This window comes from Lithobates pipiens, unplaced genomic scaffold (assembly GCF_037356315.1).
Source record: "Lithobates pipiens isolate NorthernLeopardFrog02 unplaced genomic scaffold, aLitPip1_a1.2 Scaffold_28, whole genome shotgun sequence".
Taxonomy (NCBI): Eukaryota; Metazoa; Chordata; class Amphibia; order Anura; family Ranidae; genus Lithobates; species Lithobates pipiens.
Window position 1 is genome coordinate 180497423 of NW_027507789.1, and position 15011 is coordinate 180512433.

General features: G+C 45.6%; 1 protein-coding gene across 2 annotated transcripts in view; it reads right to left on the bottom strand.

The window, feature by feature from the left end:
• Positions 1-15011, bottom strand: part of SGCA (sarcoglycan alpha) — a 54917-nt gene that overhangs the window by 32202 nt on the left and 7704 nt on the right. For both annotated transcript variants that reach the window (XM_077460021.1, XM_077460022.1), the window contains exon 2: positions 1077-1199. In XM_077460021.1, coding sequence (XP_077316147.1) covers positions 1077-1199 — 123 coding nt within the window. The remainder of the gene's footprint in view (positions 1-1076; positions 1200-15011) is intronic.

Consider the following 15011-nt stretch of genomic DNA (forward strand, 5'->3'; position numbering starts at 1 on the left):
ATCCGTGGAGCATAAAAAGAAAATGTTTACATTTTAGTAATTTCCTTACTTCTCTGATGGGCTGCCAGGTTGTCCAAACTTCCTAGGCCAGGAAAACTGATACTTACATACTGCTTGTGCATGTTTCCCCAACGGCCACTGAGGCAGGAAAAACTACACTGCTCAGAGGCGGGGGCATGTCATGTGTTCCCCTATACTTGGAAGTACCAAGTATTTTTTAGATGGGTTGGTAGAAATCCAAGGGGCAAGTAGACAAAATAAGTTATGTAAAGTGTACATGTCATGATATTAAATGTTAGGGGCTTTCCTTGGTGTCGGCAGGCATTTCGTGTTGGGTGAGCAAGATATCCACAAGGTCAATTTTCTGTCTTGGTAACATGAAAATATGGGCAGATGAGTAGCTCCTAACTTTTAAGGGCAAGAATAACTGCTCAGGGTGTGGGTGGTGAGAACACTGAGCAAGAAGACACTAAACTGGCTAAAATAGAGGTAGTCTGTTAAAAATAAGAACGAGCATCAGCCTAACTCTGCTTAGCTCCTTTTACTTTGAGCAAGCCAGGAGTGGTGAAACGAGTTAAGGAAGGTTGGTTCTCGAGTAGAGACATTGTTGTATGCAGTCAAGATATTGACTAATAAATAATACAGTAAGATGAGCTAAGTGGAGCACAACTTATTTGTCATATTTTTATTGGAGAGTGGAGATGAACTGTGGTGACCGGCATCAGGATTGCCCATGTATAAGAGAGGCAAGTCTTGAGTTGAGCTATGGATCTGTAGAGGGTGTTTTGGTATCCAAAGGGAAGAAAAGCTGGGATAGGCCACCTTTGATGTTTTTTGTACTACTTTGTAGTAAAGTGGCTTTCCTTGCCAATACCCAGAGATAGAACCAGACCATCAACATTGGCTTTAAAGAATTCCATAAGCAAAATGTTTCTCTCTGGTCATTTGAATTGAGTAAATAGTTTCCTGGTGGAGTGTGTGTTACAGGTATCATGTATTTGTTACTGAAAATTTTCTGGTAAAGGGGTAGAAATACATATGAAAAGCCAACATATATGAATGGGTCATGTACTCACCTGATTTATTCAGGAACTGTTGTTGATAATCCTCAGTATCCAACTTGTGCACAAAGAGGGTGCCCACTTTTGGATAGACATTCTGATCGCAAAGGCCTCCAAACAAACACAGCCAGAAAAATACTGGATGGGAAAAAGCATAATACCAAATCAGAAAACACACTGAATTATAGAACACCCCCTTTAAAAATGGACTCCAGACAAACAGCTAAGAAAACCATTGAAACTCATACATATGAACTGTAATTGTCAGAACATATGAAATCTACCTACCAAGACTTTGATCTTCTACCAGAATTTGGATTATTGTGAAATTGCAACTGGGAAATAAATTGATAGCTTCAATAACGTTTATTAAGAGTAAAAAGTAAAAAAGTGGCAATTTTGTTGAAGGCAATTGGATTTTTTCCCACCAGGTTTGTGTGAGCTAATTTCGGACACATCAATTTGCAGGCAATTAATCCATAATTTTAGGTCTTCAATTGCTTTTTGACTTTGGCAAACAAAGGAAACTAAAGTTTGATTACTCTAGTGCAATGGTCTCCAAATTGTGATCCATAGGTTAGCCTTTATCCGGCCCTTGGGTCACTATTCCTCCCACTGATACATGGCACTTTTTCTCCTGCTGACACCAAAAATGGGGCACTATTCCTCCCATTAATACCAACTGATGGAACTCTATTGCTCCCACTGACACCAATAATGGGACTATTCCTATTACTAACCACGGGCACTATATAATGTTTTTACTCCCATTGACTATCACTGTTGATATATTGTCTACCCCTACTAATACTTAGACATTTTCGATTCCTACTGGCCAGAGTCTGGCCCCTAAACTCTGAAGGACAGTAAACTGGCCCTTTGTTCAGAAAGTTTTGGGACTCCTGCTCTAGTGAATAGCTAGCTACGTAATGCTACATAAGGAAAAGTGGAACCTCTAGTCAGTGCTCCTGATCCCTCATAACTGCTGGTCGACATGTGCGGTTCGTTTTGTTCCAAATTATTATTTGGACAAATTTTTTGTTATTCAGAGATTCAGATATTTCTGAATACCCGAATTACAATATAAACACATTTTACTGAATGCTCAGAATAATGTAACGAAATTCATCCAAATTTCGGAAATTCGGACTTAAATTCGAATCGAATTTTACATTGAACTCCAGTTCTAACAACATATATTGCTGAAATTAAAGACTGTGTGCATTATTAGAGCATAATAACATAATATATAAAATTTTCTGACAGACTCCATGATAGCCTACACGTTGGTTTACCCACCTCCTCTCCAGTGCTATAGGACCCCATTCCCATAAATTTGAGCTCACAGCCAGAGACTGCGTTCCTTTTTTGTCCTCCTCTTTGGACCCTACGCGCTTACCTGCATGGTGGAGGAGGGTGTTCCAGACGTTAAGGATAATTCCCAGCACAAGCAGGCTGGATGCAGGCATCCTGGATGAAGCAGTGTCAATGGTCGAAGGCCCAGCTGAGGGTGGGTGAGTGGTGGTCAGGCAGAGTACCCCTGTGATGGTGGGTGACCTGTGTATGCCCATGATGGATGTATTCCCATCTGTCCGACTGGCAAGGTCCGGAAGATATTACATGGCAACAGCCCTCCATGACAGTAGTCTCTGTGATTGTATTTTTCTTCCTTCCTATTTTTTCCCTGGTGCTAGCTGTCAGCCTCTCATGGCGGCTGGAGTGAACCCGCATTCCAAGCCACCGTATCTCTTCTGGGTACTGGCCATGGGTGTCTCTGCCCATGTGCAAGACCTGGAATCGAGACTTTGTTCCGCGTGTGCGCAGCCCTTTGACAGTGGAGGTGCATGCGCAATGGAAGTGTGGTGCTTATGTCATCAGGGCGAGCTATTCAAATGGCTGTCAGCATCTGCCTCACAGGGAGATCCTGCCGGCAGTGTGTGGCAACTTCCCCAAGCCCTGCTTGTTCATCACACGGTGACCTTAATGGTGGTCAGGGGGGTGGGGAGGAGGAGTTCTCTTAAAGAGTAAAAAATAAATCCCTGATCTCTGCCTTCCACCGTGGGTGAACAGGATTGCCCTCCTCCCTCCCTGTGCACCATGGACAAGTCACCGCTTCCTTGCGGCCAGCCCTCACCCATAAATTTTGCGTGAGGTAGCCTTTATCACACACATTTCTAATAACATCTTTATCTTTCTAGTTTGTTTGTCAAAGCCAAAAGCGCCCAGGTTGGATTGTCAGATGTCGGCACAGGAAGACGTCATCATCTAGATCCAAACGACACGATTCTCCATCTGGGATCAATCACCAGGGGAGAAGTTTCAATTCCAACTCCAGACACCGCACCCACAGCCATGACAGCCGCTCTGATTGAAGAGCCTGTTGGGGATGTGGGACTCAGGTCCCCGAAGGGCAAATTGCTGTGTGAGCTATGTTACGCCCAGGCAGTTGGGGAAGAGAGAGATGGACAAGCAACAAATGGAGTCTCTCGTAAAACATGTGGTACAACAGTCCCTGAAAGAATAGGGTATGACCCACACACCAAGCCAGGCTCAGGCTCCCCGTTGGGGATGCTCAAGAGGACCTGCAGCCATCTCAGCCAAGTTACGCATCCGTCAGTTTCTCGGATAATGAGGTGGAGGTCGATGAATTCCTCAGAGGGGCTCTGAACTCACTCTAGTCTCACCCTTGATTAAAGCAATCAAGGAGGCCCTGAAGTGGGAAGAACAAGCGACTCCCCCAGCTAGACAAAGGGAATTCTTTAAGCAGCTGGGGAAAGAACGCTTCAACTTTCCGCTTTTGGCTGAATTGATGAATATCAGCTTGGAGGAATGGGGCAAGGTTAAAAAGAGAACCTCCCCGCTGAGCAAAACCATGAGGCTCTATACCTTCATAGGTGAGGATGTGAAACACCTGGAAGCCGCTACTCTAGTCGATACAGCCATAATGACACTGGCAAAACATGTCCCTGTTCCTCTAGAGGATGCCGTGTCCTTCAAGGACGGTCTTAGGAGAAGAATTGATGAGGATCTTAAGAGGATCGGGATAGCAGGAATGGCCTGCAAACCAGCCCTGGCTCTGGCAGCCATGTCCAAGGTAATGGAAGTCTGGGCGGAGAATGGCAACACAGTACCCAGAAGTGACTCAGAAGAGGTAGCAGAGGCTCAGCTATACAGGAGTTGAAGCTAGCTTACGGATCCAGGCTCTAAGCAGGCCTGGCGTAGGATTCCTTTTGAGGGCTCCTTCTTTTTTGGCAGTAAACTGGACAGCGCCATAGCCCAGGCCACTGGTGAGAAGTCGTGGTTTCTCCCCCAAGACAAACACCTCTTTTGCCAGAAGAGGCCCAAGTCAAGAAGCTAGAATGGGCAAAGGACCCAAGGCTTTATGGGCCAGGCTGCAACTTCAGGAAAAGGTGAAAATGGGGACAATCATCTTACCAGAGGTCTGCCAAGGACTCAACCCCAGTGGACGTGAGCCCACCAAGCCCTTTTGGGATCAGGACCGCTCAGACATGGCAGAAGGGGGGCGCTCCTGTTCCACTTTCGGCATGCCCTGGCAGCCTCAATCTTGGACTACTGGACCAAAAGAATGGACTCCTCAGGACACACATGGTCCTTCTCAAACACTCTTCTCAGGTTTGCCCCTACACAGTTATCTCAAAGAAGCAGGTGTTTCTGTCCTACATACAGTCGCTGGTGGCTCAAGGGGTGGCAGTGCCTGTGCCCAGAGGTGAAGTGTGCCAGGGAATGTACCCCTTTTCTCGCTTCAGAAGAAAACGGCTCATGGCGCCCAGTATTAGATCTTGCATTTCTGAACAAGTTTGTCAGAACGAGGAGTTCTAAATGGAGACCCTGTGTACAATTCACATGCAGTCCAGCTGGGCGATTAGCTAGTCTCCATAGACTTAAAGGATACCTACTTTCAGGTGCCCATGGCAGAGGAGTTCTGCAAATACCTCCAATATGCGGTGGAGCAAAAGTGTCTCCAGTTCACCTGCTTCCCTTTCGGATTCTCAGCCTCAGCTCGGATCTTCTTGGAAGTTCCTCAGGCCATGGTAGCCCTCATCAGTATGAAGGGCATACGCCTGCATCCTTGTTTTGACGACCTTCTCTTACTGGCACAAGGCAGAGAGCAGCTCCTACATCACAGGGCTCAGGTCAGCTCCACATTTCTAGAGTTTGGCTTGTTACTGAACTTAGAGAAGGGTCACCTAGAACCAACGCAATGCTTAGTCTATCTAGGGGCCCAGTTCGACACAGTCGAGAATACTATCTCCCTGCCTCTGGTAGTGCGGGACAGAGTACACCGGGCCATGGCTTCCCCTTGGTTGAGGGCTGGTTAATGCCTCAGAATAAAAGGCACAATGGCCTTGATGGCCCCATGGTCAAAAGGGCCCTGTGGCGGTTACGTCCCTTCCAGAGAGGGTTTCTCCAACAGTGACTGGACAGATGCGTTCAGCACATTCACATAACCTCAAGGATGAGGGACAGCCTCTTCAGGTGGCTACAGTGTAGGAACCTGCTAGGTTGCCACCCAATTGCCTCCATTTCCTGGGTCCCTGCTGCGACTGATGCCAGCAATAGAGGATGGGGGGGCTTGTTGTGAGTCAGAGATCGCCAGGGCAGATGGAACTTCTGGCCGTACATCCCAGTATCGAATCTCCTGGAACTACGGTCAACTCCCCAAGCTCTCCGGGCCTTCCGCCACCTGATAGAGGGAGAATCTGTACTGCTGGAAATGGACAACACCACATCGGTCTCCTATGTGAAGACACAGGGAGGGACTCAGAGCCTTCTCCCTATTTGGGAAGCGTAGCCGACTATGGCATAGGCTCAGAAAAACCAGGAAGATTTTCTGTCCCGTACTCAATTGGACAACAACGAGTGGTCTCTCCATCATGTGGAGACATTCAAGTAGATCCTGTCCTTTGGAGTCCATCCCGAAGTCGACTTGTTTGCATCCCCCTGCAGCTTCAAACTCCAGAAGTATAACACGCTGGGCTGTTGCGACCAAGCTCTCGGAGTGGATGCCCTAGAAGAATAGTGGAACTTCAGCAGAGGATATCCCTTTCCTCCAATCCTAATCATCCTCAGATTATTGCAAAGACCTCAAAGCGGAAACCATAGAGGTAGTTTCCACTGCTAATACAACTCCACTTTCAGGACCCGATGCCCCTTCCCCCCAGACCAGACCTCCTGCCCCAGGGGGCAGTCCTGCATCAATCCCGGCACGTCTACAGCTGTTGTTCTGGTTCTTGAGAGGGAGAGGCTGGGAGCCCTCGGTTGGTGCATCGGGAGTCATCACCACCCTCATGGGCTCAAGAAGAGCTAATACGTATGAGGTCAATGGAAGAATTTGGGCCAAGTTGGCAGAGTCCAAATTCTCCACAGGAAGGTCATTCAGGGATCCGGGGCCACAAGAAGCACTGGAATTCCTGCAATCTGACTTAGACCTGTCTCTGTCAGATGGCTCCCTTAGAGTCTAAGTGTCGGCACTATCATCCTTCTCAGGAGTCTCGTGGGCTGGCCACCCTCTCATCCGGCAATTCTTTAGAGGGGCGGTAAGACTCAGGCCCCAGAGGGGACCAAGATTTCCCAAATGGGATCTTCCTCTCGTCCTCGACTCATGGAGTCAGCCAACGTCTATTAGGGATCTCAAAGTCTGCTTTCTTGTGGCTATCACGTCGACCAAGAGAGTTTTGGTATCGGGGCCTTTGGTCAATGAAAGCCATTTCTAACTTTCTTCACTCATACCCATGCTGGTCTCAAATTCCAAAGTCACATTGGTCTTCCACGGAAACTAAGAGATCGTTCTTCCTACCTTCAAAGCGCCATAAGCCACTGAGGTTCACCCCCTAGATGTGGGTGAGACACTAAATGAGTACTTGCAGGCTGCAGCCTCGTTTAGACGGTCGGATCACCTCCTTATCCTCTTTTCTGGGAAAAACAGGGGAAGACTTGCCTCATCTAGGACAATTGCATCCTGGATTGTCCAGGCCATCCAGCAGGCCTATGGAGCAAAGGGCTTGGCTCCTTCGGAGGTGGTGACAGCTAGACATGTGCAGAGTAAAATATTTCGTTTCGGAATTTCGTTTTCGTCCGAAAACTTAATTTATTTAGTTACTCCCGAAATTCGTTTTTATTTATTTCGTTTTTCGTTCAAAAATTGCATTCGTCCGAAAATCCACATGAATTACGGTCGAATCTGTCTTGGAAGGCTTATGGTGTCTGTCAATGTATAAAGAAGATTTGATGGAGCTAACTATATAGCATACTTTAGAACCCTATTAAAGTCTATGGGACTCCAACGTTCAAAATCTAAAGTGCTAATTTTAAAGGCTAATTTGCAAGTTACTGTCCTAAAAAGTGTTTGGGGACCCGGGTCCTGCCCCAGGGGACATGTATCAATGCAAAAAAAAGTTTTAAAAACGGCCGTTTTTTCGGGAGCAGTGATTTTAATAATGATTAAAGTGAAACAATAAAAGTGTAATATTCCTTTAAATTTCGTAGGGGGGGGGGGGTTGTCTATAGTATGCCTGTGAAGGGGCGCATGTTTCCCGTGCTTAGAATTGTCCCTGCACAAAGTGTCATTTATGCAGGAAAAAAAGTCCTTTAAAATCACTCGCAGCTATTATGAATTGTCGGCTCCGTAATACAGAGAACACTCATTGAAAGTCATTGATAAAAAAATAAAAAAATAAATAAAAAAAAAGCGTGGGGGTCCCCCAAATTCAATTACCAGGCCCTTCAGGTCTGGTATGGATATTAAGGGGAACCCTGCCTCAAATTTAAGAAAAAATTTGACGTGAGATTCCCCCTAAATATCCATAACCAGACCCTTCAGGTCTGGTATGGATATTAAGGGGAACCCCGCGTCAAATTTAAAAAAAAATTGACGTGGGGTTCCCCCTAAAAATCCATACCAGACCCTTTATCCGAGCACGCAACCTGGCAGGCCGCAGGAAAAGAGAGCGGCCCCCCCTCCCTCCTGAACCGTACCAGGCCACATGCCCTCAACATTGGGAGGATGCTTTTGGGGTCTGTGACCCCTCAAAGCACCTTGTCCCCATGTTGATGAGGACAAGGGCCTCATCCCCACAACCCTGGCCGGTGGTTGTGGAGGTCTGCGGGCGGGGGGCTTATCAGAATCTGGAAGCCCCCTTTAACAAGGGGACCCCCAGATCCCGGCCCCCCCCCTGTTTGAAATGGTAAGGGGGTACAAAAGTACCCCTACCATTTCACAAAGAAAATGTAAAAAATGGTTAAATAAAACAAACACACTTTTGAAAAATTCCTTTATTAAAAATAAAAAAATAAAAAAAAGATTCCAGCGGCGGTAATCCACTCTTGCTATCCAGCGACGGACGGTCATCTCTCCAGCGATGTCTCATCTCATCCAGCGCAGCGATCCATCCTTCTTCTGTCTCCTCCACGGAGACACTACAGGCATTCCGGCGGCTGACGTTTCTTATATACGGAGGGCGGGGCCACCCGTCACCTGACCCCGCCCCCCTCTGACGCAAGGGGAAACCCGGGGTTCCCCGTGACGTATGGGTGACCCCGCCCCCCCTCTGATGTAACGGAAACCTGCCTGTGTTACATCAGAGGGGTGCGGGTCACCCCTACGTCACAGGGAACCCCGGGTTTCCCCTTGCGTCAGAGGGGGGCGGGGTCAGGTGACGGGTGGCCTCGCCCTCCGTATATAGGAAACGTCAGCCGCCGGAATGCCTGCAGTGTCTCCGTGGAGGAGACAGAAGAAGGATGTATTCGCTGCGCTGGATGAGATGAGACATCGTTGGAGAGATGACCGTCCGTCGCTGGATAGCAAGAGTGGATTACCGCCGCTGGAATCTTTTTTTTATTTTTTTATTTTTAATAAAGGAATTTTTCAAAAGTGTGTTTGTTTTATTTAACCATTTTTTACACTTTCTTTGTGAAATGGTAGGGGTACTTTTGTACCCCCTTACCATTTCAAACAGGGGGGGGCCGGGATCTGGGGGTCCCCTTGTTAAAGGGAGCTTCCAGATTCTGATAAGCCCCCCGCCCGCAGACCTCCACAACCACCGGCCAGGGTTGTGGGGATGAGGCCCTTGTCCTCATCAACATGGGTACAAGATGCTTTGAGGGGTCACAGACCCCCAAAGCATCCTCCCAATGTTGAGGGCATGTGGCCTGGTACGGTTCAGGAGGGAGGGGGGGGCGCTCTCTCGTCCCCCCCTCTTTTCCTGCGGCCTGCCAGGTTGCGTGCTCGGATAAAGGGTCTGGTATGGATTTTTAGGGGGAACCCCACGTCAATTTTTTATTTGATGCGGGGTTCCCCTTAATATCCATACCAGACCTGAAGGGTCTGGTTATGGATATTTAGGGGGAACCCCACGTCAAATTTTTTCTTAAATTTGAGGCAGGGTTCCCCTTAATATCCATACCAGACCTGAAGGGCCTGGTAATTGAATTTGGGGGACCCCCACGCTTTTTCTTTTATTTATTTATTTATTTTTTTATCAATGACTTTCAATGAGTGTTCTCTGTATTACGGAGCCGACAATTCATTATAGCTGCGAGTGATTTTAAAGGACTTTTTTTCCTGCATAAATGACACTTTGTGCAGGGACAATTCTAAGCACGGGAAACATGCGCCCCTTCACAGGCATACTATAGATACCCCCCCTACGAAATTTAAAGGAATATTACACTTTTATTGTTTCACTTTAATCATTATTAAAATCACTGCTCCCGAAAAAACTGACGTTTTTAAAACTTTTTTTTGCATTGATACATGTCCCCTGGGGCAGGACCCGGGTCCCCAAACACTTTTTAGGACAGTAACTTGCAGAATCTTTTCTCTCTGTCAAATCTTTTTTCTCTGTCGGATATTTTCTCTATATAATCTTGGACTAATAGAGGTAAGGTCAGAGGTTCTATAGACACATTGTTGTCAGAGTCATGTCGAATCTCCTATTCTATATCTAACTGTTGTAACAATGAAAACGAAAATAAAGCATTTATTTATGTCGGATCTTTCGTTTTTCGGATTTTGTGCTTTCGTTATCGTTTGTCAAAACGAAAACGAAAATAGCTGAAATTCGGACGAAAATGCATTCGGACGAAAACGAATGCACATGTCTAGTGACAGCACACTCGTCTTGGAGATGTCTTGACTTCCCAGGGCAGCAGCCCGACACATGGCTCCAGACATTATCTGTTGGGCGGCCTCGTGGGCCTCCATCAACACCTTCATGATGCATTATTGCATGGAATCGACATCCTTATCTCCTGGAAACATTGGTTTAAGTATCCTGTGGGTTGGGCAAATTAAAGTTTTTGTTGATCAGCAAGCCCACCTGTGTGGTTTGGCTAGTTATTTCCCACATGTAGGCTGCCATGGAGTCTATCAGGAAAACTGAAAATTTCCTATCAAATACCGTAATTTTCCTTTCCTAATGGACTCCATGACAGAAGAAGTTCCCACCCATGGATCAAGAGTTGACTAGTTACAGAACGCAGTCCCTGGCTGTGAGCTCAAATTTATGGGAATGTGGTCCTATAGCATTGGAGAGGAGGCGGGGTAAACTCACACATAGGGTGCCATGGAGTCCATCAGGAAAGGAAAAAGACAGTAAGTTTTTCATAGGAAATTTTCCTTTTTTCGTTTCGACCGATTAGAAAGTTTATAGATTTGAACATTCCAAATGGAAAAAATAAATCTGTAAATTCAAAGAAAATGTGAAATTTCCAAATACAAATTCCGAATACAAATTGAACGAATCAACCGAATTGAACTAAAACATAATAACTAGATTAACAAATCAAAACAAACCAAATTTTTTCATTATGCACATGACTAGCTGTTGGTTTCAGCATCCTGTTCTAGGCTGAGATTCATTCTCCTTGTGTGTCTGTCCACATGCAAGGTGATTGATGTAGCCAATCACTGGATGGAGCCCAGACCTAATTTAAGCAAGCCAAGCCTGCAGTCTCATGCTTGTAATAGCATGTGTAATACATGCTCAAGCTCCCTGTCTGTCTGTTCTGCTCTGCTGTTGCACTCCCCTGTTTATGACCTTGAATCTGATATCGACTATTCTCTGAACTCTGCCTACCTTTTGACTACAGATTAGACCCTGACTACTCTGAACCTTGCCTGGCTTATACCTGGACTGCCATTGAACCACTCTGTCTACCAACCACAAATATCTGTTTGCTTTCCTGATTTCGTGCCTTTCCCAGTGTGGTAGCCAGACAGTATAGCATTGTGCATAAGTCCTGAGCGCAACTGAGTATCGGTAGGCCTGTTTGCCTTATGGGAAAGGGGCTGCTATAGGTTAATAACACAGAAGCCCGCTATAGTGCCTGACCACCTATGTTAGGGGTATGCGTGACACTTTTATGTGGCCCCTACTCCCTAGTATGTCACACACCTGAACTGGTCAGTCAACATGACGTTGTGTTTGAGAATGGGTGCAAAATTTGCCAGGGTTACTGGTGGTCAGCTGCATATTATAAGCTGTGCCATTACGGGAATAGGAGCTAAAAGGGTTAATGAGTTGCATTTCAGCAGCTCTCCTGCTTGTATTTGATCAGAGTTCTCCTTTATGCTATTGGACTTTTGTAACATTTCACAGAATATAAGACAATAAAAAATCACAGAGTGTGAACATGATAGATGAGAAGCCAATGACAGTGATAACCTCCTGGAGATTTATAGTATAAGATCTGGCCCTGGATTTGTCCCCTTAGTGTAGTCTGTCTATCATAAGCAATGTTATTCAAGCTGCTGTCACGCAGCTCTATTATGTCTACACAACAGGTTCATGCAGCTCCATTATGTCTACATTCCATTTCTGAAGATGTGCTGGCAATGACCCAACTGAATACATTTTCAAATAACAGACCAAAAAAAAAAATGCCGCGCCAATCACAGTTTATCGAAGTAGAGAACTTTATGGTTACTCCAGAATATATATATTTTGTTGATGCAGCAGTTTTTAGGTCTCTTTTTTTAAAAGAACTACATTATATCTGAACCTTCCATAATAATTCCTTCCACAGGCAGGTGTTTACCTAAAAAAAAGGTTTCCGAAATTGGGGGTGTACAGAAATGTGACCAGCAGTGCTGGGACAGGGTCTTTTTAGCATCTGAGGTGAAAAGGCCAAATGTGCCCCCCTCCCCATGAAGCCATTGAACCACCGAAAGAGTCAGCCTCTTCTGCCTGCCCCTTGGCCGAAGGAACTAGCCCAATGCCATTTTTGTCACTCTTCCTTCTCTTCATTTCTCTTTGGCTTCTTCTTCTACCCACACTATGTTACCAAAAGTATTGGGGCGCCTGCCTTTACACGCACATGAACTTTATTGGCATTGCAGTTCTATATTGAGTTGGCCCGCCTTTTGCAGCTATAAGAGCTTCAACTCTTCTGGGAAGCCCAGCCCCGGAAAAACAACCCTCCACCAAATGATTTGGACTACTGCACAAAGCAAGGTCCATAAAGACATGGATGAGCGAGGTTGGGGTAGAGGAACTTAACTGGCCTGCACAGAGTCATGACCTCAACCCGACAGAATACCTTTGGGATGAACTAGAGCGGAGACTGCGAGCCAGGCCTTCTTGTCTTTATCAGTACCTGACCTCACAAATGTGCTTCTGGAAGAATGGTCAAACATTCCCATAGACACACTCCTAAACCTTGTGGACAGCCTTCCCAGAAGAGTTGAAGCTGTTATAGTTGCAAAGGGTGGGCTAGTATTGAACCCTATGGACTAAGACCCCATTCACACCTTTTGTAGCTTGAAGCCTGAAGCTACAAAACGCTAGAGGGGAAAAAATCTATTATTCTCAATGGAGATGGTTCACATCTCCACTCCATGTCGCCTGAAGCCAAACGCCTGAATCTCAAACAAGTTCCGGACCCTTTTTTTGTCGCTCCAATTGAGGAGATTTGGGCGTTTTTCTTCTTTTAACATTGGTGACCTTTTGCCCTGCAGAAAATCACAGCAAACGCAGCAAAATCGCGGTAAATTCGCGCAATTTTCTGCTTGAAAACGCTACGCTCAGGTGTGAATGCAGCCTAAGACTGGGATGCTAATAAAGTTCATATGCATGTAAAGGCGGGTGTCCCAATACTTTAAAAAGTATTCATTCCTTGACATTTTCCACATTTAGTCATGTTACAACCAAAATCGTAAATGTATTTTATTGGGATTGTATGTGATAGACCAACACAAAGTGGCACATTATTGTGAAGTGGAAGGAAAATGATAAATGGTTTTCAACATTTTTTACAAATAAATATCTGCAAAAATGTGGCGTGCATTTGTATTCAGTCCCCTTTACTCTGATACCCCTAACTAAAATTTAGTGGAACCAATTGCCTTCAGAAGTCACCTGATTAGTAACAAGAGTCCATCTGTGTTTAATTTATTCTCAGTATAAATACAACTGTTTTGTGAAGCCCTCAGAGGTTTGTTAGAGAACCTTAGTGAACAAACAGCATCATAAAGGCCAAGGAACACACCAGACAGGTCAGGGATAAGGTTGTGGAGATGTTTAAAGCAGGATTGGGTTATAAAAAATATCCCAAACTTTGAACATCTCACGGAACACTGTTCAATCCATCATTTGAAAATGGAAAGAGTATGACACAACTGCAAACCTACAAAGACATGGCCGTCCACCTAAACTGACAGTCCGAGCAAGGAGAGTATTAATCAGAGAAGCAGCCAAGAAGGTCCATGGTAACTCTGGAGGAGCTGCAGAGATCCACAGCTCAGGTGGGAGAATCTGTCCACAGGACAACTATTAGTCGTGCACTCCACAAATCTGGCCTTTATGGAAGAGTGGCAAGAAGAAAGCCATAAGAAGTCCCGTTTGCAGTTTGCGAGAAGCCATGTGGGAGACACAGCAAACATGTAGAAGAAGGTGTTCTGGTCAGAGGAGACCAAAATTTTACTTTTTGTCCTAAAAGCAAAACGCTATGTGTGGCAGAAAACTAACACTGCACATCACCCTGAACACACCATCCCCACCTTGAAGCATGGTGGTGTCAGCATCATGTTGTAGGGAATGGGGATGCTTTTCTTCAGCAGGGACAGGGAAGCTGGTCAGAGTTGATGGGAAGATGGATGGAGCCAAATACAGGGCAATCTTAGAAGAAAACCTGTTAGAGTCTGCAAAATACTTGAGACTGGGGTGGAGGTTCACCTTCCAGCAGGACAACGACCCTAAACATACAGCCAGAGTGCAATGGAATGGTTTAGATCAGAGGTCTCCAAACCGCGGCCCTGGGGCCGTATGTGGCCCTTTGCTTGCCTTTACCTAGCCCTCAGGGGACAATTCCATCCACTGAAACCAACAATGGGGCATAATTCCTGTTGCTGACACAAACAATGGAGCACTATCAAAAAGGGCAAAATATCTTCAATTGACACCAAGACTGGGCTACTATTTCCCCCACTGACACCAACGATAGGGCATGGTTTACTCCCACAGGACACTAGGACATTTTCTACTGCCACCGGCTCTCCTAAAGTCTGAAGGACAGTTAACTGGCCCTTTGCTTAGAATGTTTGGAGACCCCTAGTTTAGATCAAAGCCTATTCATGTGTTAGAATGGCCCAGTCAAAGTCCAGACCTAAATCTAATTGAGAATCTGTAGCAGGACTTGAAAATTGCTGTTCACAAACGCTCTCCATCCAATCTAAGAAAGATTGAGCTATTTTGCAAAGAAGAATGGGCAAAAATGACATTCTTTAGGTGTGCAAAGCTCGTAGAAACATCCCCAAAAAGACTTGCAGCTGTAATTGCAGTGAAAGGGGGTTCTACAAAGTATTGACTCAGGGGGGCTGAATACAAATGCCGCCACACTTTTCACATATTCATTTATATAAAATGTTGAAAGCCATTTATCATTTTCCTTCCACTTCACAATTAGGTGCCACTTTGTGTTGGTCTATTACAT